We start from the raw sequence: 25889 nt of genomic DNA on the forward strand, positions 1-25889 counted from the left end.
TGTCTAAATAGGACAAATGCAGGGTGGGACAAAGGAAGGATGATCATCCCCAGCTGAGAGACGGGGGAACCAAGGCATAAAGAAATCAAGGGCCAGGCTTACAAAAGTGCTTTGCACGCAGGGAACTGAGCCCTGCGTACGCACCCAGAGACAGTATTTGAGACAGGGATTGAACCCAGATCTGCTGAGTTCTGGCCCAGTGCCATCTGCTCTCCTTGCTGGGCTGCCCTGTGCATCCAGGCTCAGGAGTTTGACTGTATTCTCCCTAGCATCTTGGCCCCACCACGCACTGGGTGTCTGTGTTAGAGCACCGCGGCTTCGGCACAGGTGCAATCAGCGCTCAGCTGGGGACACAGACAGTCAGCGGGCTGGCGTGTGCAGGGATTGCAGGCCCAGGCAGTGGATGTGGGTGTTGTGCTCTTCTTCTCTCAGGGAGGATGAGGGGGGCTGCCCCCTCACTCAGCTTCATCCTGGCCCAGTGCGGGCACTTTGATAATGTGCCCAAGTGATGGCGCTTCCTGTTAACTTTTATTGTCTCCCCCCCCACCCTTGTTCACGCCACATCTGCAGAATGCCTGCAGCTCAAACACTGGCCACACCCCACACGGCCATCCAACACTTGCTAAACTCCACTTTAAGTCACTGGCCAGCTACTGCTGCCTGGCCACCCTGTGCACCACCCACCACAGCCCCCAGCCACAGCCCCCCTGCCCTGCCCACCACACATCCCAGCTGGCCCCCAGGCACTGCCCACGTACACCGCCCCAATGGCCGTCAGACATGGTCCCCACGCACAGCCTCCTTTGCTGACTCCATTATCAGACTGTGCCATTACGCTTGCGGCTACCGTTCCATGAGAACATTCTCTGTGGGTCCTTGCCCCAGTTAATGCAACATGGCCTCCTGGCTGCTCCCAGTCGCAGTTCCCCACCCTTGGTCCCCCAGTCCCACCTGCCTCAAACTAACTCTGGGGAAAGACCTTGGCTAGGATCAAGAGAGTCCTGCCCCGAATCCTGCCCTGCTGCTAGGGTGACCAGACAGCAAATGTGAAAAATTGGGACGGGGGTGGGGGGGTAATAGGAGCCTATATAAGAAAAAGACCCCAAAATCAGGACTGTCCCTATAAAATTGGGACATCTGGTCACCCTGCCTGCTGCGGCCCCTCTGAATGCCCTAAGCTCAGCCCATCTGGGGGCTGTGTACCCCTCCAGGGAGCCTAAGATGTAATGGGAAAGAACCCACTTTCCCCCATGAGACCCCCCAGCACATGCAGGACCAGATCCTGCTCCCAGGTACCCCCTGGCCATGAGGGAGGAGAAGTTGGCCCAGAGCACACAGCCTGTATTACTGCTGTTGCCCACAATCAAACCCAATTTTCCCCTGCCCTGCCCACATGCCCCACGCTGCTGTTTCCAACAGGGCCAGACCCCGATGCATGGGAACAGAATGCCCCCTGACTACCCCGGCGCCTGAGCAGCAACAGCGCCCGCCCTTGGCCCCCAATGCTGGCTGCATATCGGAGTCTCTAGCTTGCCGTGCTAATCCTTCCCGAGCCAGGAGGCTGCTGCCGTGACCAAGCCTGGGTTGGCCAGGGCAGCACGGTCGCTCTGGGTTTTATGGCGCAGCATCTCTGCGTTCAGCCTTTCCTGGTGCTGTCTCATCAGGCCACGGGCAGCAGGGCCACTCAGCTACCCATGCAGCCTGGGTGGGAGGAGGGTGCCAGCACCCCCACAAACCTCCTGGCTGCCCTGGCCCCTGAGGCATGGGGTGGCGACTCCAGTAATTGCCTGTGCTGGTTTACGCAGCTGACAAGGCGTGGCAGGGCAGGTGCTGGTTGTGCATCCCTGCAATTCCACCTTAAAGCTGAGGAAGCCAGGCCCCGCCAAAGGCCTCACCTGCTTAAGGTGGAACTGGCTGACCTGCTCTGCCTGAAAGCCGGCCTCCTCGGTGATGTCAGTGGCTCGGCAGAGGGGTGTAACCGTGTCTCAGAGTGGCAGAGTCCCATCCCAGGAAGCCAGCACTTGTGCGAGGATAGGAGTGGTGTGGGCCGGGGGCACCCAGTGCCGTCTCCTCAGAGCAGCTCAGACTGACTCCCCAGCCAGGACCGAGGCAGGATCTGGCAGCTGTCCCCTCTGCACTCCTGCTGCAGACCCTCAGCTCCCTGGCGTCTCAGCTTGGCCCTGGGCTCAGACGGACAGAGGAAGTGGAACTGGTGTTAGCAACAGTGGGACCCTTCCCTGGCAGAGCCAGGGCCCTGGGACAGACTGAGCCACGCTCCCCGCCTGGCCGGGACAGAAGCCATGCAGGAGAATAACTTCTTCCTGTCGGCTTTGCAGCCGGAGGCCGGCGTGTGCTCCCTGGCACTGCCCTCGGACCAGCAGCTGGACAGGAAGAGCAAGGAGGCGCCCGACGCGGAGCTGCTGAAGAGCGCCCGGGTGCAGGAGCAAGTCCGCATGAGGATGCTGCAGAAGAGCGGCTCGGTTCCCAGGACCAACGGACCTAGGCTTGACTACGTCGAGGTCAAAGGTAAGGGGCGGGGGGCGTGATGGGCTTCACAGGCGAGGATGTGCTGCCCTCCAAAGCTAGCTATGCCAAGGGGCCTCTCGAGGGACTGCTGGCTTTGGGGGCAGGGCTCCAGCCCCTCTCATCTGTCACCTCTGCTGGGGATGGGATTATACAGGGGGTGGGGACTGGGAGGCAGGCCTAGCTCTGCTCTGTGACAGCAGGTGAGTCACTTTGCTACCCTGTGCCTCTGTTTCCCCATCTGTACCATAGGGATAATGATTGTTCCCTGCCCTCGGGGGTGGGGGGCTGCGGGAGGTTCAGCTGGCCAACGTCTGTGACTCGCACTGAGCTCCTGAGTGGGAAGGTGCTGCTCTCCTTGCTGAGTTAATGGGAGCTCTGCCTCCGAGACAGGTGATCTGGCCTTCCCGCGCTGGCCTGGCGGCTGTTTTTTGTGCCATACATTTGCTCTCTCGCTACGGGTTTGTGCAGCAGGTTTAATGGGGGAGCCCACACTGGGTGGAGGGAGCTCGAACTTGGGGGCATCTCCCTGGGGAAATGGGGGAGGGGGGGGCAGAACCTGTCAGGGCTCCCGCCAGGGCCCTAGAGGCCAAGGAATGGGTCCATGTGGGGCAGACTGGGCAGGGCGGGGGTGAACCGTCCCCCACTGTCTGAGGGGACCAGCTCACCCTGTGGATATCACCAGCACAAGAGAAAGTCACCAAGCCGGGGGCTCCCACCTGTGGTTGGCTCCTTCCCTGAGGAATCCAGCCCGGGCTTTCCAGCACGCCCTGTTTGTGGCATGGCTGGGAGCGCCAGCGTCTCTTGTTTTGCAACAGCCGCTCCCCTGGTTGCGTGCTAGGGCTGCCCCCCCCCGCCTGCTGGGGGGGGGGGGGCTCAGGTTGCCCGCCCCCGATCCCAGCCCCGCCCCCTTTCCTGGTCTCTTTCCGCGGCGGCACGAGGAGGGGGCAAGGGCCGGGCGTGTGTTTCTCTCTCCCCTGGTCTGCCAGGGAGCGGCGTGGGGGGGGACACTTCTCAGCCAGGCCTGGGAGCCCTCCCGGCGTTCGTTTTCCAGGGCTGGGGATTTGTTGGGTTTGGGGTTAGTTTGTTTTTTTTGCAAACGTTTAAGATTTAATGGTTTTCCCCACGGAGGACATCCCCCCCCCCCCCCGGCCGGTCCATGGAAGACACAGCCCTGGCTCTGGCAGCGGATCTCCACTCCAGAGTCCCCCGAGCTTCCTATGAGCCTCTCCACCCCTCTGGAGACAAGCCCACGTGGCTGCCCGGAGCGACCCCCCCGTCCACCCCCGAGGTTCTGTAGCCCGCAAGCCAGGTGCTCCCTGGGCACGTTTGTACCGCTTGCTAGGATGTCTGGATTTGGGGCCCAGACTGTAAGCTGGGGGTGGGGAGAGGATGCTCCCCCCCCCCCCCGACCAGCTGCAAAGGAGCTATGCCAGTAGGCATGATCCAGCAGATGTCAGCAGGGATCAGGACTGTGGCAGGTTTCAAATACTGGCTTGGGGGAGACCTGTGTTTACTTGCCCTGGCATTGCACGGGTGCCCCTGAGCAAGCGGAGTCCCCGCTCACTCCGTGCGTCTAGCTCATCAGCTCCCCATGGACTGTTCCCGGGGTGCTGCTCCCATGCCCCCAGCGAAGGGTCTCACGTACTAGCCGATCTCTGACCCTGGTGCACGATCCCTAACTCCCCCCAGTCATGGTCCCTACGGCACCCGGCAGACTAGACGTAGGATGACAGATCCAAGAGGTTTCTGTCTATTATGGATGTGTGACGTTGAAGCGTTTAGTAGCTATTTCATTTAATAACACCATGTTTAGAGAGTGTGTGTTCAAGGGGCTGGAGGAAACTGGCCTCCCGTCTTTCCAGACCCTTGTGCCTTTCTCCTCTGGGGAGGATGGCTTGTTACAGCCCAGGACTGTAAGTGGGGAGGCCTGGGACAGACCCCAGCAGTCATTCACACTAGTGCAAGGTGGGTGTAAAAAGCTACCCCCTCAGAATCAGAGAGTGTCCTGCTCGCTGCCCACTGGTGCAGGCCAGTGGTGGCTCAGGTCCATTGGGTCTCATCCAGGCTCTGCCACAGATTTCCTGTGTGACCTAGGGAAGTTCCTTAGCCTCGCTGTGCATTGATTCCCCACCTGTCTAATGCGGATTGCCTCCCGGGGCGGTGGTGTTTATTATGTGTGTTGTGGTAGCCCCCAGGAGACCACCTCACGGACCAGGGCCCCATTGTAGGTGTTGCACAACCCTCTATCAGGCTGACTTGATTAATGCCTGTGACGTGCTCTGAGGCTGCTGGGTGGGGAAGGCAGTAGAGAAAGGCAAAGGGTGTATCTCCCCGAACTGCCAGGATCTGAGCGCCAGCAGCTGAGCAGTTCCCACAGGCACCTGGAGCTGCCTTTGTGGCTTCTCCTTCCTTTGATCTCTTTTTGTCCCACACCCTGTTCTGGAATTTTGTCCTAACCCATGAGCTGCTTTCCTGCATTCTCTGAAGCTGCCTGCCTCTGCTCACAGAAAGAGACTATTGCCCCGAATCTCGCTACTGTGACTAGCACCAGGCAGCAGCTATCCCCTAGGGGCTTGAGCTCCCTGACTCCAGGCTGAGACACAAAGGCCTTATTCTTAAACTTTCCCCCTGTTATCACGACCAAGGAGAGCAGGCCAGGAGATGTGTGATTCCTGCTGGCCAGTGGCACGGATTAGGCGAAAGGCGCGTTTTCAGTGCCGTGCCACCACCTTCCTGCAGCCAGAATGCTTCCCCCAGCTCCTTCCTGGCCCCGGGGCAAGCACCACAGCCTGCCTGCCCGCCCCTCCAGGTAGCTGCCCAACAGAACCATTAGGCTGCCTCCTCTCTGCCTTTGTTGACACCCAGTCTGCAGCTGGGGGTGAAACAGACCGAGGGGTGGGGTGGGCCTAGGGTGACCAGACAGCAAATGTGAAAAATCAGGACAGGGGGTGGGGGGTAATAGGAGCCTATATAAGAAAAAGACCCAAAAACCGGGACTGTCCCTATAAAATCAGGACATCTGGTCACCCTAGGTGAGGCTGATGGACCAAAGCAGTTACTGAGCAGGTATAGGGGGAAGACTGGGAACAGGTACAGAGAAGGCCCCAGGTTGTTATGTTCTGTTTGTTTAATGTGGGAGCTAGAACAAAGGAAAGAACGAGCTGAAGAGAGGCCCAGAAAAGGCAGGCCGAGCAAAGAAAGAGATGCGGAGCTCCCCCGCGCCCGGGAGCACGCAGGAGAGCTGGGTGCCTAGCGAGGGCTGGCAGCTGGTGATCAGAAGAAATCAGAGCTCGTGGCCAGGCTGCATTCAGTTCAACGAGGAAGTGTTGAGCGCGAGGAGGAAATCGCTGGCTTGGGTGGGATCCACGGCTGCGTTTAATCTGTAATGAAAGAGGGGCCAGGGTCAAGGACTCTTTTTACATTCATAACTGATGCAACAAGCAGAGGTGCCAGGGCTGTGAACTGCCAGGCCCGGAGGTGCCGGGGCTGAGGCACAAATTAAGCACAGAGCTGGGGACATTGCTGGTGTCTGTGCGGGATTGAGGGGAGGCATGGAAATGCAGCTCTCCCTCCTCTGCCTCTCCTCCGAGGTGACAGCTCTTGCTACCTGCCTGCCCGTGCCGTAGGGGGAGCTCCCAGCCACAGAAACCCCCCAGAGTGGCTGTTTTGCATACCCAACGCAGCACATAGATAGCCCTCCTGATTCTCCCTAGCCTGAAAGCCAAGTATCATGTGTCCCAGCAGGGCAGGCAGTACGGCGACCTGCAGCCAGTGAAGTTACTGGCATCACCCCCGAGATACCGACCTGTCCGATCAACGTTATCCACCTGTCTGGGCCCCAGCCCCGGCCTCCATCCTGCCATGGAATCCAGTCCCCGAGGCTGGGCTCTGGCATGGTGCTGAACATGCTACAGGCTCTGGGAGCCAGGCATCCCTGCCACGCCCCACCCTTCTCATTGCCACCCAAGACTGACAGAGCGGAGGTGGAGGGGAGCTAGTAGCCTGAGTGCATTCCAGCCCAGCCTGCCTCTCTGGCAGCAGGTCCTGGCTGTGTGTGTGTGTGGGGGGGACAATGTGTGTGGAGGGGGTAGGGGATACAGGGACCCATTCTCCTCGCAGCAGCAGCATTATGCTGCCCCAAACTCCCTCACAACCTGGGGCGGTTCTCTTGGATTCCCTGCAGCCCTAACCTGGTCACCGCTTCCCTGGCAGCCTAACCCACTCCTGGGACGGCTGAACTGGGTCCATGACATTGAAGGGCCTGATCCAAAGCACGTTGAGGGCAATTGGAAGACTCCCCTCAGGATCTCCCATGGTGGGCCAGGCCCTGATACAGAAGTGCTGCTTGGAGGGGGTGCTGGAGCTGGGACCGAGTGTGGGGAGCAGAGGGCAGGCCCCTGTGCACCCACCTCTTCTCCCTGGGTGTATTGTGTTCACTGAACTTTGTTGTACACTCAGGAGTTAACCTGCACTGCTGGCCGGGGGTGGGGGTGTGGCTGGGGCAGTCAGATGAATGACAGGGGGCTGGGTCTGCCCAGAGAAGCAGCCACCTAGACGAGGAGGGAGATGGGAAAGCTAGGAGGGGCAGGCAGGATTCCAGACAGTGAAGAGCAGTGAGTGTGAGTCACGTGTAGCACTGTCTGTCCACCCCACACGGCAGGATTTGGAGTGAGAGGGAAGCACTAGACTGCAACTCCATGCCACCTGGTAGCAATGCCTCCTGTTCCAGTCCCGGGACCCACCCGACTCTGCATGTACCCCAGTCCTGACCTGCAGCCCCTCTGCCATCCCGGCCCTGGGACCCACCCAACTCTGCATGTACCCCAGTCCTGACCTGCAGCCCCTCTGCCATCCCGGCCCTGGGACCCACCCAACTCTGCATGTACCCTAGTCCTGATCTACAGCCCCCCTCCTATTTCAATGCTGCCCGCAACACCCCAAGCACTGCCCACGCATCTCAACGCTAACCCTCTCCTGTTACTGTTCTGGGCTCTCTCCACTCTTCTCTGTTCCAAGGGGTGGCCCTTGAGCTGTGTTCAGGGGGTGGCATGTTCTCCCTATAGTGCAGGAATCTCCTTGCGTGGTGCGGATGCAGAGCCTGAGCCACACGCAGGCTTGCCAGGTGGGAGGTGTGAAGGCACCAGTCGTGTTTAATCTCTAACAGTGGAGAAAAATGACACTGGGAAACAACGCAGGGCAAAAGTGGCCGGGGATGCCCGTTACCCTGGCTGGTGGGTGGCTGCCCTGAGAACTCTGGGCTCCCTGACATGTGGTGCCTGTCAGTCATGCATGTGCTCTGACTGGGGGTACGCGCTGTGGGCGTGTTCTCATTCCCCACAGGAAGTGGTGGAAGTCCGCTAGGTTAGTAGGATGATTTCTGTATTCCGAGTGTATCCCAGCATCACGCACAGGGCTAAGGCAGGAGCAGGGCCCCGGGTGCTGGACACACATGCCGATGTGGTTGCCCCATTTCAAAAAAGATATACTGGGATTGGAAAAGGTACAGAAAAGAGCAACAAAAATGATAAGGGTATGGAAGAGCTTCCATATGAGGAGAGATTAAGAAAACGGGGACTTTTCAGCTGGAAAAAGAGAGGTTTAAGGTGGGATATGATAGAGGTCTATACAATCATGACTGGTGTGGAGAAAGTAAATAAGGAAGTGTTATTTATTCCTCATAACAAGGACTAGGGGTCCCCCAACGAAAAGAATAGGCAACAGGTTTCGAACAAACAAAAGGAAGTATTTCTTCACACAGTGCACAGTCCCTGTGGAACTCCTTGCCAGAGGATGTTGTGAAGGCCAAGGCTATAACAGGGTTAAAAAAAGAACTGGATAAGTTAATGGAGGATAGGTCTACCAATGGCTATTAGCCAGGATGGGCAGGAATGGTGTCCCTAGCCTCTGTTTGCCAGAAGCTGGGAATGAGTGACCGGGGATGCATCACTTGGTGGTTACCTGTTCTGTTCATTCCCTCTGGGGCACCTGGCACTGGCCACTGTCAGAAGGCATGATACTGGGCTAGATGGACTTTTGTTCTAATCCAGTATGGCCTCTCTTATGTTTCCAGTGCCAGGATTTCCACTCCCAGTTTCTAGGGGCAGCTGGGGCTCCATCTTCTGGCCTCAGGGTGCCTGTTTACCCACACAGAGCTGGGTCCCTGGCATTATCAGTTATTCTGTGTACTCACTGGTAAAGGAGAATGCCATCCATGCTGTCTCCATGGCAGTCCCGATGGTGCCCCACCCTCTCAGGCGCTAACTCATTCAGGCCTTTTCCCTCCTGCCCCAAACTCCAGCCACTAGCAAGTCAGCCAAGCAGGGCTAGTGCATGTCTCTCGGAGAGCCTGCCCTTAGAGTTATTTATGCCTCAGCAGAGCCTGGCTAGGGCCCAGCACGGGGCTGTGATCGTCCTCACCAGCTGCCACTCATCAGGGTCTTCTTAGCACTGGCATGGCCCTCTGGCAGAGGCTCTTAGCTTATGGGTCAGGAACTCCTGAGGGGTCACCTGGCCAGCAGAGTTGGGGGGGAGACGGTCGTGAGCCTGCTCCCATCCCTTGTCTCTGCTCTGCTCTGAGATGGAGATTGGGCTGTAGGTGCTGGAAGCCCCCTCAGACATTTGTGCCAATTTACCGCAGGACCTGGTGCAAGGACCCTTGCTGTAGCCAGTCCCAGACCAAAGTTAGGCCTCCTCTAACGAGCCAGGTCAGCCCCCTCCCGGCACTGCAGGATCACGCTGGGCAGATGTCTCTGGCATTGTCTCTCCTGGGGTTGTGTCTGTCAGTGCAGTGTGGCTGCTTCGGCTTTGTCTCCCTGTAGGCACAGGGATCTCTCCCATCCCACCTACAGTGGCCGGCCAGCAGGCCTGGGGATGGGGTTTGAGAGAGGCCAGCTACTGGGCTTCCTCCCTGATCACGCACTGGGGAGCTGGGGCAAGGGACAGGAATGTTGTTAAGTGGAACATCTCCTCACAGTCCTGCCCACGCGAGAGGAAGAGGCTGTGGAAAGCTCTGAGCTCCAATGGAGCCATCCTACCCCACAGACAATAAGCCCCACACACAAGGGTTCCCAGGAGAGGCTCATCTGAGGTGGAGTGAGCTGTTCTGCTGCCCCAGAGATCGCTGCATGTGGCAGGGCTTCTGTGGCTTGTTTGATCCTGCCAGGGATTGCAAGGGATTGGAGCGTGTGTGTTTCCATCTCCTCCTGCCAGATTCCGCCAGGTTTTACTTCATCCTGACAGACACCTTGTCAAGGTTCCTTCCCCACTCTGAACTCTAGGGTACAGATGTGGGGACCTGCATGAAAAAAACCCTAAGCTTATTTTTACCAGCTTAGGTTAAACTTTCCCCAAGGTAAAAACTATTTTACCTTTTGTCCCTGGACCTTATTGCTGCCACCACCAAACATCTAACAAAAGTAACAGGGAAAGAGCTCACTTGGAAATGTCTTTCCCCCCAAAATCCACCCAAGCCCTATACCCCCCTTCCTGGGGAAGGCTTGATAAAAATCCTCACCAATTTCCATAGGTGAACACAGACCCAAACCCTTGGATCTTAAGAACAATGAAAAAGCAATCAGGTTCTTAAAAGAAGAATTTTAATTGAAGAAAAAAAGTAAAAGAATCACCTCTGTAAGACCAGGATGGTAGATACCTTACAGGGTAATCAGATTCAAAACATAGAGAATCCTTCTAGGCAAAACCTTAAGTTACAAAAAGACACAAAAACAGGAATATCCATTCCATTCAGCACAACTTATTTTATCAGCCATTTAAACAAAACAGAATCTAACGCATATCTAACTAGATTGCTTATTAACTCTTTACAGGAGTTCTGACTTGCATTCCTGCTCTGGTCCCGGCAAAAGCAACACACAGACAGAGTGAACCCTTTGTTTTCCCCCCCTCCAGCTTTGAAAGTATCTTGTCTCCTCATTGGTCATTTTGGTTAGGTGCCAGCGAGGTTGTCTTAGCTTCTTAACCCTTTACAGGTGAAAGGGTTTTTCCTCTGGCCAGGAGGGATTTAAAGGTGTTTACCCTTCCCTTTATATTTATGACACACCTCCCAAATCACAGATCGGGTGAAACGCTGGCTGTGATCTCTTCCTGGAGCTCTAGGAGAAAACAGTGTTAATAAGACACATGCACCTCTAAATATACTACCAAGTATATAAAGACTAACAATAACATCTCAAGGACAATTTTAACCAGTATTCTTTCACGGGAGAGTGCATCAGCCACTTTGTTAGAAGCTCCTGAGATGTGTTGTATGTCGAAATCAAAATCTTGGAGAGCTAAACTCCACCGAATAAGTTTTTTGTTATTTCACTTGGCAGTATGAAGCCGCTGTAGAACAGCAGGGTTGGTTTGCAGGTGGAAACACTGTTCCCAAACATATGGGCGTAGCTTTTCCAGAGCGTAGACAATGGCGTAACATTCTTTTTCACTGACTGATCAGTTGCTTTCCCTCTCAGACAGTTTTTTGCTGAGAAACACTACAGGGTGGAATTCTTGATCCGGTCCTTCCTGCATTAAAACTGCTCCCACGCCACGCTCGGACGCATCTGTGGTTACTAGGAACGGTTTGTCAAAGTCTGGAGCCCTTAGCACAGGGTCAGACATGAGTGTCGCTTTAAGCTGGTTAAAGGCCTGCTGACACTCTTCGGTCCACTGAACAGCATTGGGCTGTTTCTTTTTGGTTAGGTCTGTCAGTGGGGCAGCGATTTGGCTGTATTGCGGTACAAATTGCCTGTAACATCCGGCCAAGCCTAAGAAGGATTGGACCTGTTTCTTTGACTTTGGGACAGGCCACTTTTGGATAGCATCCACTTTGGCCTGTAGGGGGTTGATAGTTCCTTGACCCACCTGGTGTCCAAGGTAAGTCACTCTGTTTAGGCCTATTTGACACTTCTTCGCCTTAACAGTTAGTCCTGCCTCCTTTATGCGCTCAAAGACTTTTTGTAGCTGTTCCAGGTGTTCTGCCCAGGAATCCAAAAATATGGCCACACCGTCAAGATAAGCGACTGCATATTCTCCTAATCCCACTAGGAGACCATCTACAAGTCTTTGGAAGGTGGCGGGTGCATTCCACAGCCTGAAAAGGAGTACATTAAATTCATACAGCCCGACATGTGTGGTGAAGGCTGACCTTTCCTTGGCAGATTCATCTAGCGGTACCTGCCAGTACCTCTTGGTTAAGTCCAAGGTAGAGATGAACTGGGCCCGTCCCAGTTTCTCTAATAGTTCATCTGTGCGTGACATTGGATAGTTGTCTGTGTGAGTTACAGCATTTAGCTTACGGTAGTCCATGCAAAAACGTATCTCCCCATCTGGTTTGGGAACTAGAACCACTGGAGATGCCCATGCACTGCCAGAGGGGCGGATTACACCCATCTGTAACATATCCTGGATCTCCCGTTCTATAGCAGTTTTAGCTTGAGGAGACACCTGGTAAGGTTGGGCTCTAATTGGATGAGCATTACCTGTGTCAATGGAGTGGTATGCCTGTTCAGTCAGTCCTGGGGTGGCTGAGAACGTTGGCACGTAGCTAGTGCACAGCTCCTGGATCTGCTGTCGCTGCATACGCCCCAGGGTCATGGAGAGGTTCACCTCTTCCATACCACCATCACATTTCACTTCGTAGTAGACACCTTCAGGCCACTCAGCGTCATCTCCTCCCTGGGCTGTAAACTGACAAACCTTTAATTCTTTGGAATGAAAGGGCTTTAGAGAATTAATATGGTACACCTTAGGCTTTCGGTTGGAGGTGGGGAATGCTATGAGATAATTAACAGCTCCCAGGCGCTCCTGGACCATGAATGGCCCTTCCCACGATGCTTCCATTTTATGGGCCTGGAGCACCTTTAAGACCATGACCTGGTCCCCTACTCTGAAGGAACACTCTCTGGCATGTTTATCATACCAGGCTTTTTGCTTTTTTTGAGCATCCTGTAGGTTTTCTTTAGCAAGGGCTAAAGAGGTTCGGAGGGTGTTTTGTAGGTTGGTTACAAAGTCCAGAATGTTAGTTCCTGGAGAAGGTGTAAACCCTTCTCATTGCTGCTTCACCAACTGCAATGGCCCCTTAACCTCGCGGCCATATACAAGTTCAAATGGTGAAAACCCTAAACTGGGATGTGGTACAGCTTTGTAGGCAAAGAGCAACTGCTGCAACACTAGGTCCCAATCATTGGAGTGCTCATTTACGAATTTATGTATCATGGCCCCCAAAGTCCCATTAAATTTCTCCACCAGGCCATTTGTTTGATGATGGTAAGGGGTGGCAACCAAGTGATTCACCCCATGAGCTTCCCAAAGGCTTTCCATAGTTCCTGCCAGGAAGTTAGTTCCTGCATCTGTGAGGATGTCGGAGGGCCAACCTACCCTGGCAAAAATGTCTGCTAGTGCCTGGCACACACTTTTAGCCCTGGTGTTGCTTAGAGCTACTGCTTCTGGCCATCATGTGGCAAAATCCATGAAAGTCAGTATGTACTGCTTTCCTCTGGGTGTCTTTTTCGGAAAAGGACCCAGAATATCCCCATCATTGAGGTTCCATTTCAGCAAGTAGCTGTGGAGTGGCTGGAGAGGGGCTTAGACCTGGTCTTGGGGTTTTCCCACTCTTTGGCATACCTCACAAAACTGGACATAGGTAGAAATATCCTTGCCCATTCCCTCCCAATGGAATGACCTCCCCAAATGGTCTTTGGTCCTGTTCATCCCAGCATGGCCACTAGGATGATCGTGGGCTAAGCTCAAGATACTTAGTTGGAACTACCAACTGTCTCTGAGGATGCCAGTCTTCCTGGTGTCCACCAGAAAGAGTTTCCTTGTATAAAAGTCCTCTTTCTACAACAAACCTGGATCGATTAGAAGAGCTGAGAGGCAGTGGGTTGCTCCGTGCCACCATCCAAGCTCTCTGGAGGCTTTGATCTGCTTCCTGTTCGATCTGGAACTGTTCTCTTGATGCTGGAGACATCAGTTCTCATTGGATTGTGGACTGAGGCTTGGTCCCTCTGAAAGCGATGTAGGGGATGGGGCTGTTTCCATTGACTGTGAACCGTTCTCCGCTGGTGCACTATGTTGGGTTTCAGGCTCCGGCTGAGCCTCTTGTGTAGGGTTATGGGCTGCTGCTGGTTCAGGTTCGGTGGGGCCCTCTGGTGTTGGGGTTGCAAGTACTGGGTTCAGTGCTGGCATGGGTCTGGTGCTGGTTGTTCCACCGGTTCCGGTTCTGGCTCTGTCTGGGTCTCTGGGACTGGATCCACTACTGCTGTTGCAGACATTGACCTGGGTCCGGGTCCATCACCTCTGACCGGGTCCTGGTAGAAGTTTCCAGAACAGAGCTAGGCGTGACGGCAGGTTTAGCCTGGCTGCGGGTGACCGTTCCCACCCTCTTGGCTCGCTTCACATGATTGGCCAAGTCTTCCCCCAACAGCATGGGGATGGGATAATCATCATAGACTGCAAAAGTCCACATTCCTGACCAGCCCTTGTACTGGACAGGCAACTTGGCTGTAGGCAAATTGAAAGAGTTGGACTTGAAGGGTTGAATTGTCACTTGGATCTCTGGGTCGATTAAATTTGGGTCCACAAAGGAAGCATGGATAGCCGGCACTTGTGCTCCGGTGTCCCTCCACGCGGTGACCTTTTTCCCGCCCACACTCACAGTTTCCCTCCGCTCCGAGGGTATCTGGGAGGTATCTGGCCCTGAGAACCTCTAGTGTGATTCCGGTGCAATGAACTGTAATCTGTTGGGGTTCTTGGGGCAGTTGGCCTTTACATGCCCCGGCTTGTTACATTTAAAACATCGTCCAGGTGACGGGTCACTGGGGTGAGGTGGGTTGCTGGAGAACGGTGTGGCAGGACGATAAGGTGTCTGGAGTATTCCTTGGTATGTAGTTGGGGCCTTGGCCTTTTACTTTTTCTTTAATTAAAATTCTTCTTTTAAGAACCTGATTGCTTTTTCATTAGCTGTAATGAAACCCTTTGTTTCCCCCCCACTCCAGCTTTGAAAGTATCTTGTCTCCTCATTGGTCATTTTGGTCAGGTGCCAGCGAGGTTATCCTAGCTTCTTAACCCTTTACAGGTGAAAGGGTTTTTTCCTCTGGCCAGGAGGGATTTAAAGGTGTTTACCCTTCCCTTTATATTTATGACACACTCAAAATGTGTGGGCTGATTTCCAGGGAACTGAGCATGCGGGAGAATTGTGTTTATACAAGGCAGCCTCTCGGGGCCTTACTGCTCCCAGGCTCCCTGCTGCTGAAGGGGCAAACACAGCCATGAGAATACTGGCAGGGCCCAGGCAGGGTCTTGACGGGCGGGTGGAGGAGCCCACTGAGAAGGGCCTGGGCTCCAGCCCTTTGGTGACATGGACACGGTTGGGATAGTCACTGAAGTTGGCCAGGTTGTAACTGCTCCCGTCAGCCCCTGGCTTTCCCAAGCAGTAGAACATCCACCTGGGGGAATGGAGCCAGGTGCTGTGCAGGCCCCCCCAGTGCTCTGCCAACGTACCCCAGTCCTGACCTGCAGCCCCCCCACTATCCCAGCCCTCTCCTGAGAGCTGCCGATTGTGCCAACGGCTGGGATGTTTGTCCAGTCACAAAGCGAGGATTTTGCAGTGGGGAGAGGCAGGACTGATATGAAAATCAGTGTGGAAATGGCGGTAATCTTACAGAATGGCAGTAAATTGCATGATGCCTTTGGGAACCCAGTCCCACCTTCATTGTATCCATCCGCTTGTGTTTCAGCTGTCAATGAGTAAGCACCAAAGCTTGTCCCTTAAATGATCTCTAGTCACTTTCTTGCATGGATAGTGTCTCGGGTAAGTAAGTAAGTTGAGGACTAACAATTATCCCGCTCAACCTGGAGTATGGTGAAAGAACGCTGGGTCCACCTCTCAGCGCTGGCACTGGGCATGGTTTCACTTCCCGGCCTGCATCTCCTCGGTTGCTAGAAAACACCTGAGAGCATTAAGTCAATAGAGAGACAAAGTGCTGGAGGTAATAGCTCTTATTGGACGAACCTCTGTTCGGGAGAGAGGCAAGCTTGTGAGCTACACCAAGCTCTGAGCGTCCAATAAAAGATATTACCCCACCCACCTGGTCTCTCTAATATCCTGGAACGGCTACAACTACATGGCAAACATTGTCAAGAGGGCAAGTAGCACCATGTTCACCGGAGGGGGGAGGGGAGAGAGTGTGGCTGCCAAACCAGACAGCAATCAAAGGAGAGGGAGCTTAGCTGTACGCTCCACATCGTCATCATTTCTCTCCATGGAGTGAATGAGACAGTTTGTCAACACAACACAACTCCCACTTAGCTAACCAAAGTGGCCGCATTTTGAAAGATGCTAAGCATGCAGAAATTCAGCTCTTGGCCACCCTGGACAACTTTCTGGCCCGCTGGCAAGCTAGTGGGGTGATGACATCAGAAAGGAAAGCTGATGGAGCTCTGGCTGTTCGGTGTTTGGAGAGCTGGCTTTCCTTAGGCAGTGCAGTTGTAGCCGTGTGGGGCCCAGGATATGAGCGAGACAAGGTGGGGGAGGTGATATCTTTGATTGGACCAACCACAGTTGGTGAGAGAGACCAGCTTTCAAGCCACACAGAGCTCTTTGTTTAGGCTGACTCTTCAGAGATGGTCTGGGAGAGTGCCCACGGCACATCTCCGAGACCCCCGCCATGCCCTCCGTTCAAACTGGGACGACCACACTTGACATTCCTAATATTTCACACGGTTTGGTTTTGTTTTTTTAAAAGGAGGAAAAGTATCAGTTAAGAAAAGATCCTGTCAGGCCTTTATCCCTCAGAGAGGGACACACAGCACAGACGCAGGTGCTCTTTCCTTGCAGGTCACTCTTAAATGTCCTCCTTTTGGGGTCTCCACAAATCCCACATCTCGCTTCCTCAGCTCAAGCCTCCTGGTAGCGAGAGCGAGGCTCCCCCCACCTGCGGCATCAGCCTGAGCTAACCCAGCGTTGGCTAAACTGGGAAGGCTTTCTTGGCAACCACCAGGGCTAGAATTGTGCGAGGGCCTGGTTCTCCCCGCACTGACCCCAGAGCAAACCAGGGAGATCTCCTGTGGCATCAGGGAGAAGAGAAACTGCCGCCTTCAGTTACCTTTAAATGGCAGCTTAGATGCTACAGACACCCCCAGCTGCTCTTATCTCTGCTGTTGATTTTGTAACAGGGACAAATATTGGCCATGCGTCAAACTGAAGCCAGCTGAACCCAGCTGGGTCTCAGCGCAGGTCTTCCATGGCGAACTAATCGCTCACCAGCCTCTCCGCCGCACTGCTCTCCACTCACCCACCAGACTCCTCCCTTCAGATCTCCAGGACTCATGCCAGCAGTTGTCTTCTAAAGGCCCTTTGGACCTAAGGCCGCTTCTAAATGGGCTCGGTCTTAACAAGAGCAAGTGTGGCTGGGAAAGGAGGTGGGGAGACCAGATGGGAAGGGGAGTGTTTGGTTTCCCGGTAAGCTGTTCAGCATAAACAAGGTGTCAAGGTTCCTTCCCCACTCTGAACTCTAGGGTACAGATGTGGGGACCTGCATGAAAACCTCCTAAACTTACTTTTACCTGCTTAGGTTAAAACTTCCCCAAGGTACAAACTATTTTACCCTTTTGCCCCTGGACTTCCACTGCCACCACCAAACTTTATCTGGGTTCCTGAAAAAACATAGTTTGGACACGTCGTTCCCCCCAAAATCCTCCCAAACCTTGCACCCCACTTCCTGGGGAAGGTTTGGTAAAAATCCTCTCCAATTTGCATAGGTGACCACAGACCCAAACCCTTGGATCTTAGAACAATGAAAAAGCATTCAGCTTCCTTACAAGAAGACTTTTAATAGAAGTAAAAAAGAATCACCTTTGTAAAATCAGGATGGTGAATACCTTACAGGGTAATTAGATTCAAAACATAGAGAATCCCTCTAGGCAAAACCTTAAGTTACAAAAAAGACACACAGACAGGAATATTCATTCTATTCAGCACAGCTATTTTCTCAGCCATTTAAAGAAATCATAATCTAACACATACCTAGCTAGATTACTTTCTAAGTTCTAAGACTCCATTCCTGTTCTTCCCCCGGCAAAAGCATCACACAGACAGACACAGACCCTTTGGTTTTTCTCCCTCCTCCCAGCTTTTGAAAGAATCTTGTCTCCTCATTGGTCATTTTGGTCAGGTGCCAGCGAGGTTGTCTTAGCTTCTTAACCCTTTACAGGTGAAAGGCTTTTTCCTCTGGCCAGGAGGGATTTTAAAATGGTTTGCCCTTCCCTTTATATTTATGACACAAGGCTCGCTTGGCGAGCCTTTCCCTCCCTGCACAGTCTGGGCCAGAGTCCCTCAGCTGGAAAGTCCCACTGACCTCAACGGAGCCCAGCCAACCACAGCTCCTCCAGGGTGGACATTGGTCTGGCACCATTGACCCCAGTGGGGCTACCTTGACCTACCCCAGCTTGGGACCTGGCTGGAAACTAGAAAAAACAAGAAACCAGCCCCCCCCCCCACCCCCCAGTTGTTCCAAAAGTTTTGGTTCTCACAATGTTTTGGGTAATGTGAGCGACCGTTTCCCAGCTACGTTCATTATTTCTCTTGTATTCTTTCAGCGTTTTGTTCGCCATGGTTAAAAGAAGAGCTGGTTAAAGAATGAATGGGGAGGGGGCGGTTTAGGCACATGACAGGGTTTTTCTTTTGAAAAATTCTTTCCAATTTTTTTTTTAAATTCATTTTCAAAAATAGAAACTGAGAAATGAAAATGGTCAGCAACATTTCCAATAAGAATATCGGGTGTAAAATGCGATAAAGGGCTAGTGAAATTTTTCACAAACACCATGGATGTACAGAGAAAAAAGGGCCATTTTTAGATTAACAAACTGTGCCCCTTGCGAAACTCCAGCCCCCCCCCCCCCCCGACCTGGAGTCACAGGTGAGAGCATTCGGCAGCATTATCCTGGGCCCAGCAGAGATCAGTCTGCATCACAAAGACAGCCTGGAACTCAGCACTGCCACCTCTCTGCTCTAGAGAGCCTGGGTTTGGAAGAGATGGGAGCAGAACGGGGCAAGATCCGGATGCACTGCCAGAACCGTGTGCAGGTCGAGGACTGGGATAGCGGGGGGGTGTGGGGGGCTGTAGGTCAGGACTGGGGTTTGTTGCCAGAACCGTGTGCAGGTCGAGGACTGGGATAGCGGGGGAGTGGGGGGGACTGTAGGTCAGGACTGGGGTGTGTTGGCAGAACCGTGTGCAGGTCGAGGACTGGGATAGCGGGGGGGTGGGGGGGGCTGTAGGTCAGGACTGGGGTTTGTTGCCAGAACCGTGTGCAGGTCGAGGACTGGGATAGCGGGGGGGTGGGGGGGGCTGTAGGTCAGGACTGGGGTTTGTTGCCAGAACCGTGTGCAGGTCGAGGACTGGGATAGCGGGGGGGTGGGGGGGACTGTAGGTCAGGACTGGGGTGTGTTGGCAGAACCGTGTGCAGGTCGAGGACTGGGATAGCGGGGGGGTGGGGGGACTGTAGGTCAGGACTGGGGTGTGTTGGCAGAACCGTGTGCAGGTCAAGGACTGGGATAGCGGGGGGGTGGGGGGACTGTAGGTCAGGACTGGGGTTTGTTGCCAGAACCGTGTGCAGGTCGAGGACTGGGATAGCGGGGGGGTGGGGGGGACTGTAGGTCAGGACTGGGGTTTGTTGCCAGAACCGTGTGCAGGTCGAGGACTGGGATAGCGGGGGGGACTGTAGGTCAGGACTGGGGTTTGTTGCCAGAACCGTGTGCAGGTCGAGGACTGGGATAGCGGGGGGGACTGTAGGTCAGGACTGGGGTTTGTTGCCAGAACCGTGTGCAGGTCGAGGACTGGGATAGCGGGGGGGTGGGGGGACTGTAGGTCAGGACTGGGGTGTGTTGGCAGAACCGTGTGCAGGTCGAGGACTGGGATAGCGGGGGGTGGGGGGGACTGTAGGTCAGGACTGGGGTTTGTTGCCAGAACCGTGTGCAGGTCGAGGACTGGGATAGCGGGGGGGTGGGGGGACTGTAGGTCAGGACTGGGGTGTGTTGGCAGAACCGTGTGCAGGTCGAGGACTGGGATAGCGGGGGGGTGGGGGGACTGTAGGTCAGGACTGGGGTGTGTTGCCAGAACTGTGTGCAGGTCTAGGACTGGGATAGCGGGGGGGTGGGGGGGGCTGTAGGTCAGGACTGGGTTGTGTTGGCAGAGATGTGTGGGGCCAGGGCTGGACTAGCGGGGGACTGTAGGTCAGGATGGGGTGTGTTGGCACAGCTGCATGGGGCCAGGGCTGGAAAAGCAGAGGAGTGCAGGTCGAGACTGGGGAGCATTATCAAAGCTGGGTGGGTCCAAAGGCTGGGATACAAGGGGGGGCTGAAGGTCAGGACAGGGGTGCATGGGCAGAGCTGGGTGGGACCCAGGACTGGACTACCGGGGGTGCTACAGGGCAGGACTGAGCTGGGTGGGGGCTGGGGGAGCCCAGGGCTGGCCTAGAAGAAGTTGCTGTGGGTCACGACAGAGAATTCTCCCACAGCTAATCTGCTGTCACTTGCAGAGCATCCCTCGTTCACTCAGCCACATCCCCGTGCGGCTCCTGGGTGAGCTCCTGGGCTTTCCTGGGCTGGCCGTGTGCCGTGAGGGGCTCGGTGCTGCAGCTGTGTCGAACCCGTGCTTGGGAGGTTTAAGTGCAGCAGATGACCGGCTCCCACCTTTCCCTCCACTAACACAGGCCGTTCATTCACCGGGCACTAGAGGCAGCCCACGCTGAGCCCTCGGCACAGAGATGGGACCCTGGCGGGTATTTTACGTACACCTCATACACCCTATAGCACCCCACCCCATGACGTGGGAACCTCCCTGTGGCTACCAAGCAGGGATGGGTCCCAGCCGGCTGCAGCATTCCGAAGCTCCTGAGCCAAAGCCAGACTCCACAACAGTGTGTGGGTGTTTGGCTCCAGGGGTGCGGTTCAGCCAATTGCAGACAGTCACCAAATCCAGATTACAACATCCCCCCGATCAGAGCATTGGGTATTCAGATCCAGGTGTAGGATCTCCTCTTGACGCCCCCGCCCAGGGCTGTCCCAGTCCCCATTCCTCTAGTGCTGTGCTTTGAACGCACACAGCTCATTTCTAACTTTGCTGAACGCTGTCTGTCTGTCTGTGTGTCCTGCAGGTGGCAGCTCCTCCCAGGGCCAGTACAGCAACACCCTGCAGAAGTCCTTCAGCTCCAGATCCCAGACCAATGGTTTAGACCCCAAGGGCACTGTAAGTACCAGCTCACCTGCAGTGTGTGGCTAGACAGGTCGGTTTGGCTGATGTGTCGTTATATGGCTCCCATCACTATTACATCTGGAACCCAGCCATCGGCACGCGAGATCAGGCCACCCGCTAGTTGCCTCTCTTCCTGTAGCCCTTAGGAAGCCTAGTCACTGGCAGTGGATGGCTGGGTTCCAAGCCAGGTGTGAGGAAGCTCTTGGTCCTGATAATGGTAGTGGGGGGCTCATTTCCCCCAGGCGCCAGTCAGGGAGGAGGGAGGGGAGCGAGGTTCTCTAGTGGTGGACAAACCTCCCATGGAGCAGTAAGACCACTTGGCAGTCAGAGAGCTCTGCAGGCCTCAGAGCCCAGCCCTGTGCTGCAGCGTGGTCAAACGTGCCACCTTGGTTAGTGCGTGAAATCCTGGCTCCACCAAAGTCAATGGCAAAACTTCCATTCGCTAGGGCCAGGGTTTCTCCCTTGGTCTCTCAAGGCCTCCCCGTCAAATGGTGTTTTCAAAACCAACAAACTCAGCTGGGATCTGAGAGTCACACCAGGTTGGTTCCCTTTCACTCGTCCCCTCCAGTGCTAACAGGTCTGCAGGCCCAGTGGTGACTCCCAGTATACCTGTCCAACCCACTGTCTCCATCCGAGAGCGTCAGATATCTGCAACCTTGTGAGCTTTCAGTGGCCGTCGTGGAGGCTGTACAGGCATTACTGAGGGTGGAACTGAGCCTGCAGAATTTCTCCTCTTGGTGTTGAAGGGTGAGAGGAAAAGACCCCAGCCTGATTCTCAGATCCCAGGCTCACTTTGATGAGCCAGAAGTTAGCAAGACATGCTGTGTGTTTCCTATTGAAATGAGACATTGCTGACCCATTTCTCCCCGTCTCCCCCAGCTATATCAGCCACCAGCCAAGAATGAGTACAGCACCACCAAGTCCATTGGCTGGTCCTCCCGGTCAGCTGTGGACCTCACACCTCACAAGAGGATGGCTACCATCAGCAACGGGGGCGTGCCCCAGGGCCCAGCCTACGGTATGAGCTACACTCTCTCGCAGGCCGCCAGCACCTCCGCGCGGCCCAATTCCTTCCACGAGCGGAACTACCAAGCCCGGCCGAACTTCGACACCATGTCGTTGCGGTCACTGCGCCTGGCAGATGGGCTGGGCAGCCCTGCAGGCATGGATGACCGCTACAGCATGATCTCGGAGCAGCTGAGCCCGGATGCCCTCTATAAACGCAGAAACAATGGCAACTTCACCAGAGCCTACACCTTTGAGAGGCAGATGAGTGCTGGCTCCAACACTGGGATGAAGGAGCCAGGCGACTGGATGGACAGCGTGGAGGTGCCTCAGAACCGGACCATCCGTGCGCCCGCCATGCGCACGCTTCAGCGCTTCCAGAGCAACAACCGCTCCCGCCTGAGCACTGGCTCCTTCAGCAGCCTCCCGGCCTCCCAGCCGGGCGTGGGGAGCTCCTACGCGGGCATGATGGAGCGCGGCGCCCGGGCCCCCTCTGTGCGTAGCCTGGCTGAGTCCAACCACCACCTGCAGGACCTGCGCGCCATCGACATGTACAATGGGCACAACACGCTGACGACCCAGCTCTCCTACTCCGGCGGGTGAGTGTGCAGGGGGTAACTCGGGGGCAGGGGTGGCCTGTGAAGCTCCCAGCCAACCTGGACAAGGATCAAGGAACGTGCCGAGTTTCCTGAGACGGACCAGGGGAACTGGGCTTCTGGGCCTGGCGTAGCCTCCCTTCTGTTGGTTCCCGGGTCTGCCTCCCTGGTGCATTTCCATAGTCTCCGGCATTGTGGATGGTCTGGGGCACGACCATCCCTCCGTCTAAGGGCTCAACCTGTTGCCTGATGCGGCCCCGTACGACTGGTAAATTCTGCAGCTCACCAGATCATCCGTAGCGTGCGGTGGCAAAGCAGAGGGGAGCTGGAGCAGCAGCGAAGTGGCCCAGCAGTACTGATGCTGTTGCAAAGGACTGCCCTGGGCCCTGTTGCTTCCTGGGCTAGCATTGCTCCGGATGGCAGTTCTACAGCCGGGACCCACTTGGCTCTGGGCGTGGGAGGGGTAGCTCATGTTGCTCAGGAGTGACCCCTACAGGCTGAGTTAGGAGCAGCAAGGTGGGATCTGAAAAAGCCCTGCCCTGGCCAGTCATCTTTGACCAGAGGTGGGCGACCCCGTGTCCTGGGCCTGGTGAAGGAGTGACATGGGTCGAATTGGTGGGCACCTCGGCAAAGCATGCAGGACGTGGTGGAGCCCTGCTGTGATGTGGGCAGGAGGAAGCCCTGAGGGGGCGTGGTGGCCACTCCTGACCCTCCCTTGGTTTGCAGGTTTGATGACATTGACCTGCCGTCAGCAGTGAAGTACCTGATGGCCAGTGACCCCAACCTGCAGGTGCTGGGAGCCGCCTACATCCAGCACAGGTGCTACAGCGACAGCGACGCCAAGAAGCAGGTGAGGAGCAAGGCGAGGATGGGTGCATGGGGGCAGACGCCAAAGGCATGCTGGGAAAGGGCCGCCCCAGCCTCTCAGCCCCGGCTGTCGACTCAGGTGCTGACAGAACATGCTGAGGGCAGGGATACAGCCCCAGCACTCTGCAGCGGCAGCTCCTAGCCAGGCCGTGACACTTCCACAGGGGCCCTGTTCCTTCCCCGCCCAGTGGAGGCCAGGGCAGACTCTTGGGCCTACAGGCCCCACCACCTCTCACCCGCCGCCCTGTCTCTCTTCCAGGCTCGCAGCCTCCAAGCCGTGCCCAAGCTGGTGAAGCTTTTCAACCACCCCAACCAGGAGCTGCAGCGCCATGCCACCGGCGCCATGCGCAACCTCATCTATGACAATGCCGAGAACAAGCTGGTGCTGGTGGAGGAGAATGGCATCTACGAGCTGATGAGGACGCTGCGTGCGCAGGACGACGAGCTGCGCAAGAACGTCACGGGTCAGTGCGTGGGAGGGAGCGCCGGGCTGAGCAGGGAAAGGGAAGCGGGTCTGTTGGGGTTACTGCTAAATTGCTTGTATTGCAGGAGCACCTATAGACCCCAGCTAAGATCCGGGCCCCATTGTGCCAGGTGCTGTACACACACATTGTCCATTTAGACTGTAGTCTCATTGGGACTAAGGGTGGAAGGGGAAACTGAGGCACAAGACGATGCAGTCACCTGCCCAAGATCACCCAACCGGCCAGTGGCAGAGTTGGGAATAGGACCCAGGTCTCCTGAGTCTAAATCCAGCTCCAGATCTTCTAGACTGCATCGCCTGCCCCTGTTATCCCTCTATTGCAAAATCACAGCCCCCTTCTTCCCCAGATCCCACTGCTGGCTCCCCAGAATCCTGTTCAACCCCACCTCCTTGCGTTCCCACCTTCTATGCACATGCTGCTTTTGCAGCCAGCACAGGGCCCTAGTCCTCAGTGAGGAGCAGCCGGCTGGCGAACTTACGTGCAAGCACAAAAACCATCAGAAAGCTTTGCTCAGACTAATGATAGGGAACCTCCACGTCTTAGCAAAGGCTAACAAGATCTCACTCCAGCTTTAAAAAAAAATCCCTCTTTGGGTGGAGCCAAGCCTGGAAACTTTCAGCTCATCAAGAAGTTACCAGAAAGTTGGGAGCATCTAAAACAGGGGGTTGTCCTGAGAGTCCTGACAGCCCCTTCGCCACAGTGGATGTTCCCAGGCAGTTGTACAGGTGGCAGCGCATTCTTTTGGGATCAGCCAAAAATGGCCAAAATAGCTCTTTCTTCGTCTTCCACCTCATTCTTCACCCCTTTGACTCCTGTTGTAGTTACACCAGGTCTCCATCAGGTGGCACTAGACTGGATAGATACTGGGAGAGGAAGGCGTTTGAGTTGGGCTAGTTGATGTTTTTCAAATGTTGACATTTCAATGAAAAAAAATGTTTTTGGCCAAAATTTCTGACTTTGATGAAAGACGGGAAACAGATACATTGGAACTGTTTGCCTAGTTCTACTTTAGGGTTCAGATAAGATGCCGTTAAACCCTATTGCCCAGCAGCAATGGCAGGAGAGGGAATGGCTCCTCAGCCTCTGAGGGTGCATGCACATGGCTCCTCTCCTGGCCCGACAAGCGCAATCCTGAATAGTGAGCATTAAGAGTGTCTGTTGGAGTGCAAGGGATGGCCTAGTGGTTAGAGCCCTGGCTTAGCACTCAGGAGAGCTGGGTTCAATTCCCTGCTGTGCCTTAGACTTCCTGGGTGACCCTGGGCAATTCAGATCCTTAAAGGTATTTAGATATTTCAGTGGGAGCTAGGCCCCCTAAGGACCTTTGTGACTCTAGCCCATAGTCTCTTTGCCTCAGGTCCCCACCCCCGAATTGGGGTTAATAGCACAGCCCTATATTGCAGGAGTGTTGTGAGGATAAATACATTAAATGGGTGATGGAGCCATACAAGCCCCCTTGTTAGAAAGTACCAGGCCAAGCTATGGTTGTGCCCCGCCCCGCTGGTGGCCTCAGCATGTCTTTACATGCTGATGGGGCAAAGGTTCCTTGACCGGAGTGTGCTGAGGCCCAGGGGTTACGTGGCCCAGTTCTGCCACAGGCCAGGGAGCGATGGTAGGGGGGCCACAGCTGGAGAGATGCCTCTGGCAGCGCAGGAGCCCAGTCCCCCCAGCCAGCCTTGTGCTGAACTTCACTCCTCCGGGGTTAGTATCACCGCACGGTTGGTTCTACACCATACTGTCAGGGCGCATGGGCGTGCCAGGGAGAGCAGGCACGAACCCTGCTGGCAGCCTGGGTTACTGTACAGCCAGCCAGCTCTGGATCTTATCACTGTGGGGCCAGGCGGGGCTCAGGCAAGGGAACCTGCGGTGGATTGGTAGCTCAGACTGTCCTGCCCTGCTGATGGGAGGAGAGACCAGCCAGCGATCAGGCCACCCTGGAATGGGAAGGGATGCTGTCCCTTTTATGTAACCAGGCTGGGCTACACCCCAGCGGGGAGCGTGCTGATAAGAAAGGGGAGCTGAAGCAGATATAAAGATGGGGGAGGGATACAGGCTTCTCTTGCCCAGGCTGGCTGCTGCTGCTGGAGAGAGCAGAGAGGGAGTGAGATGAATGGTGGAGGGGGAGATTGGGCCCTGGCCAGGGGCCAGATTCCACCTGGCTT

At 55.3% G+C, this 25889-nt stretch overlaps 1 protein-coding gene across 2 annotated transcripts in view; it reads left to right on the plus strand.

Moving 5' to 3' along the window:
* The first annotated feature begins 2012 nt into the window (after positions 1-2012).
* Positions 2013-25889, plus strand: part of PKP3 (plakophilin 3) — a 38910-nt gene continuing 15033 nt past the window's right edge. For both annotated transcript variants that reach the window (XR_012159302.1, XM_073347011.1), the window contains exons 1-5: positions 2013-2526; positions 20680-20771; positions 21657-22381; positions 23105-23228; positions 23505-23709. Coding sequence is in view for 1 of the 2 variants with exons in the window: in XM_073347011.1 (XP_073203112.1) it covers positions 2301-2526; positions 20680-20771; positions 21657-22381; positions 23105-23228; positions 23505-23709 (1372 nt within the window). In the remaining variant the exon portion in view is untranslated. The remainder of the gene's footprint in view (positions 2527-20679; positions 20772-21656; positions 22382-23104; positions 23229-23504; positions 23710-25889) is intronic.

The sequence above is a fragment of the Lepidochelys kempii genome, chromosome 6 (assembly GCF_965140265.1).
Source record: "Lepidochelys kempii isolate rLepKem1 chromosome 6, rLepKem1.hap2, whole genome shotgun sequence".
Lineage (NCBI taxonomy): Eukaryota > Metazoa > Chordata > Testudines > Cheloniidae > Lepidochelys > Lepidochelys kempii.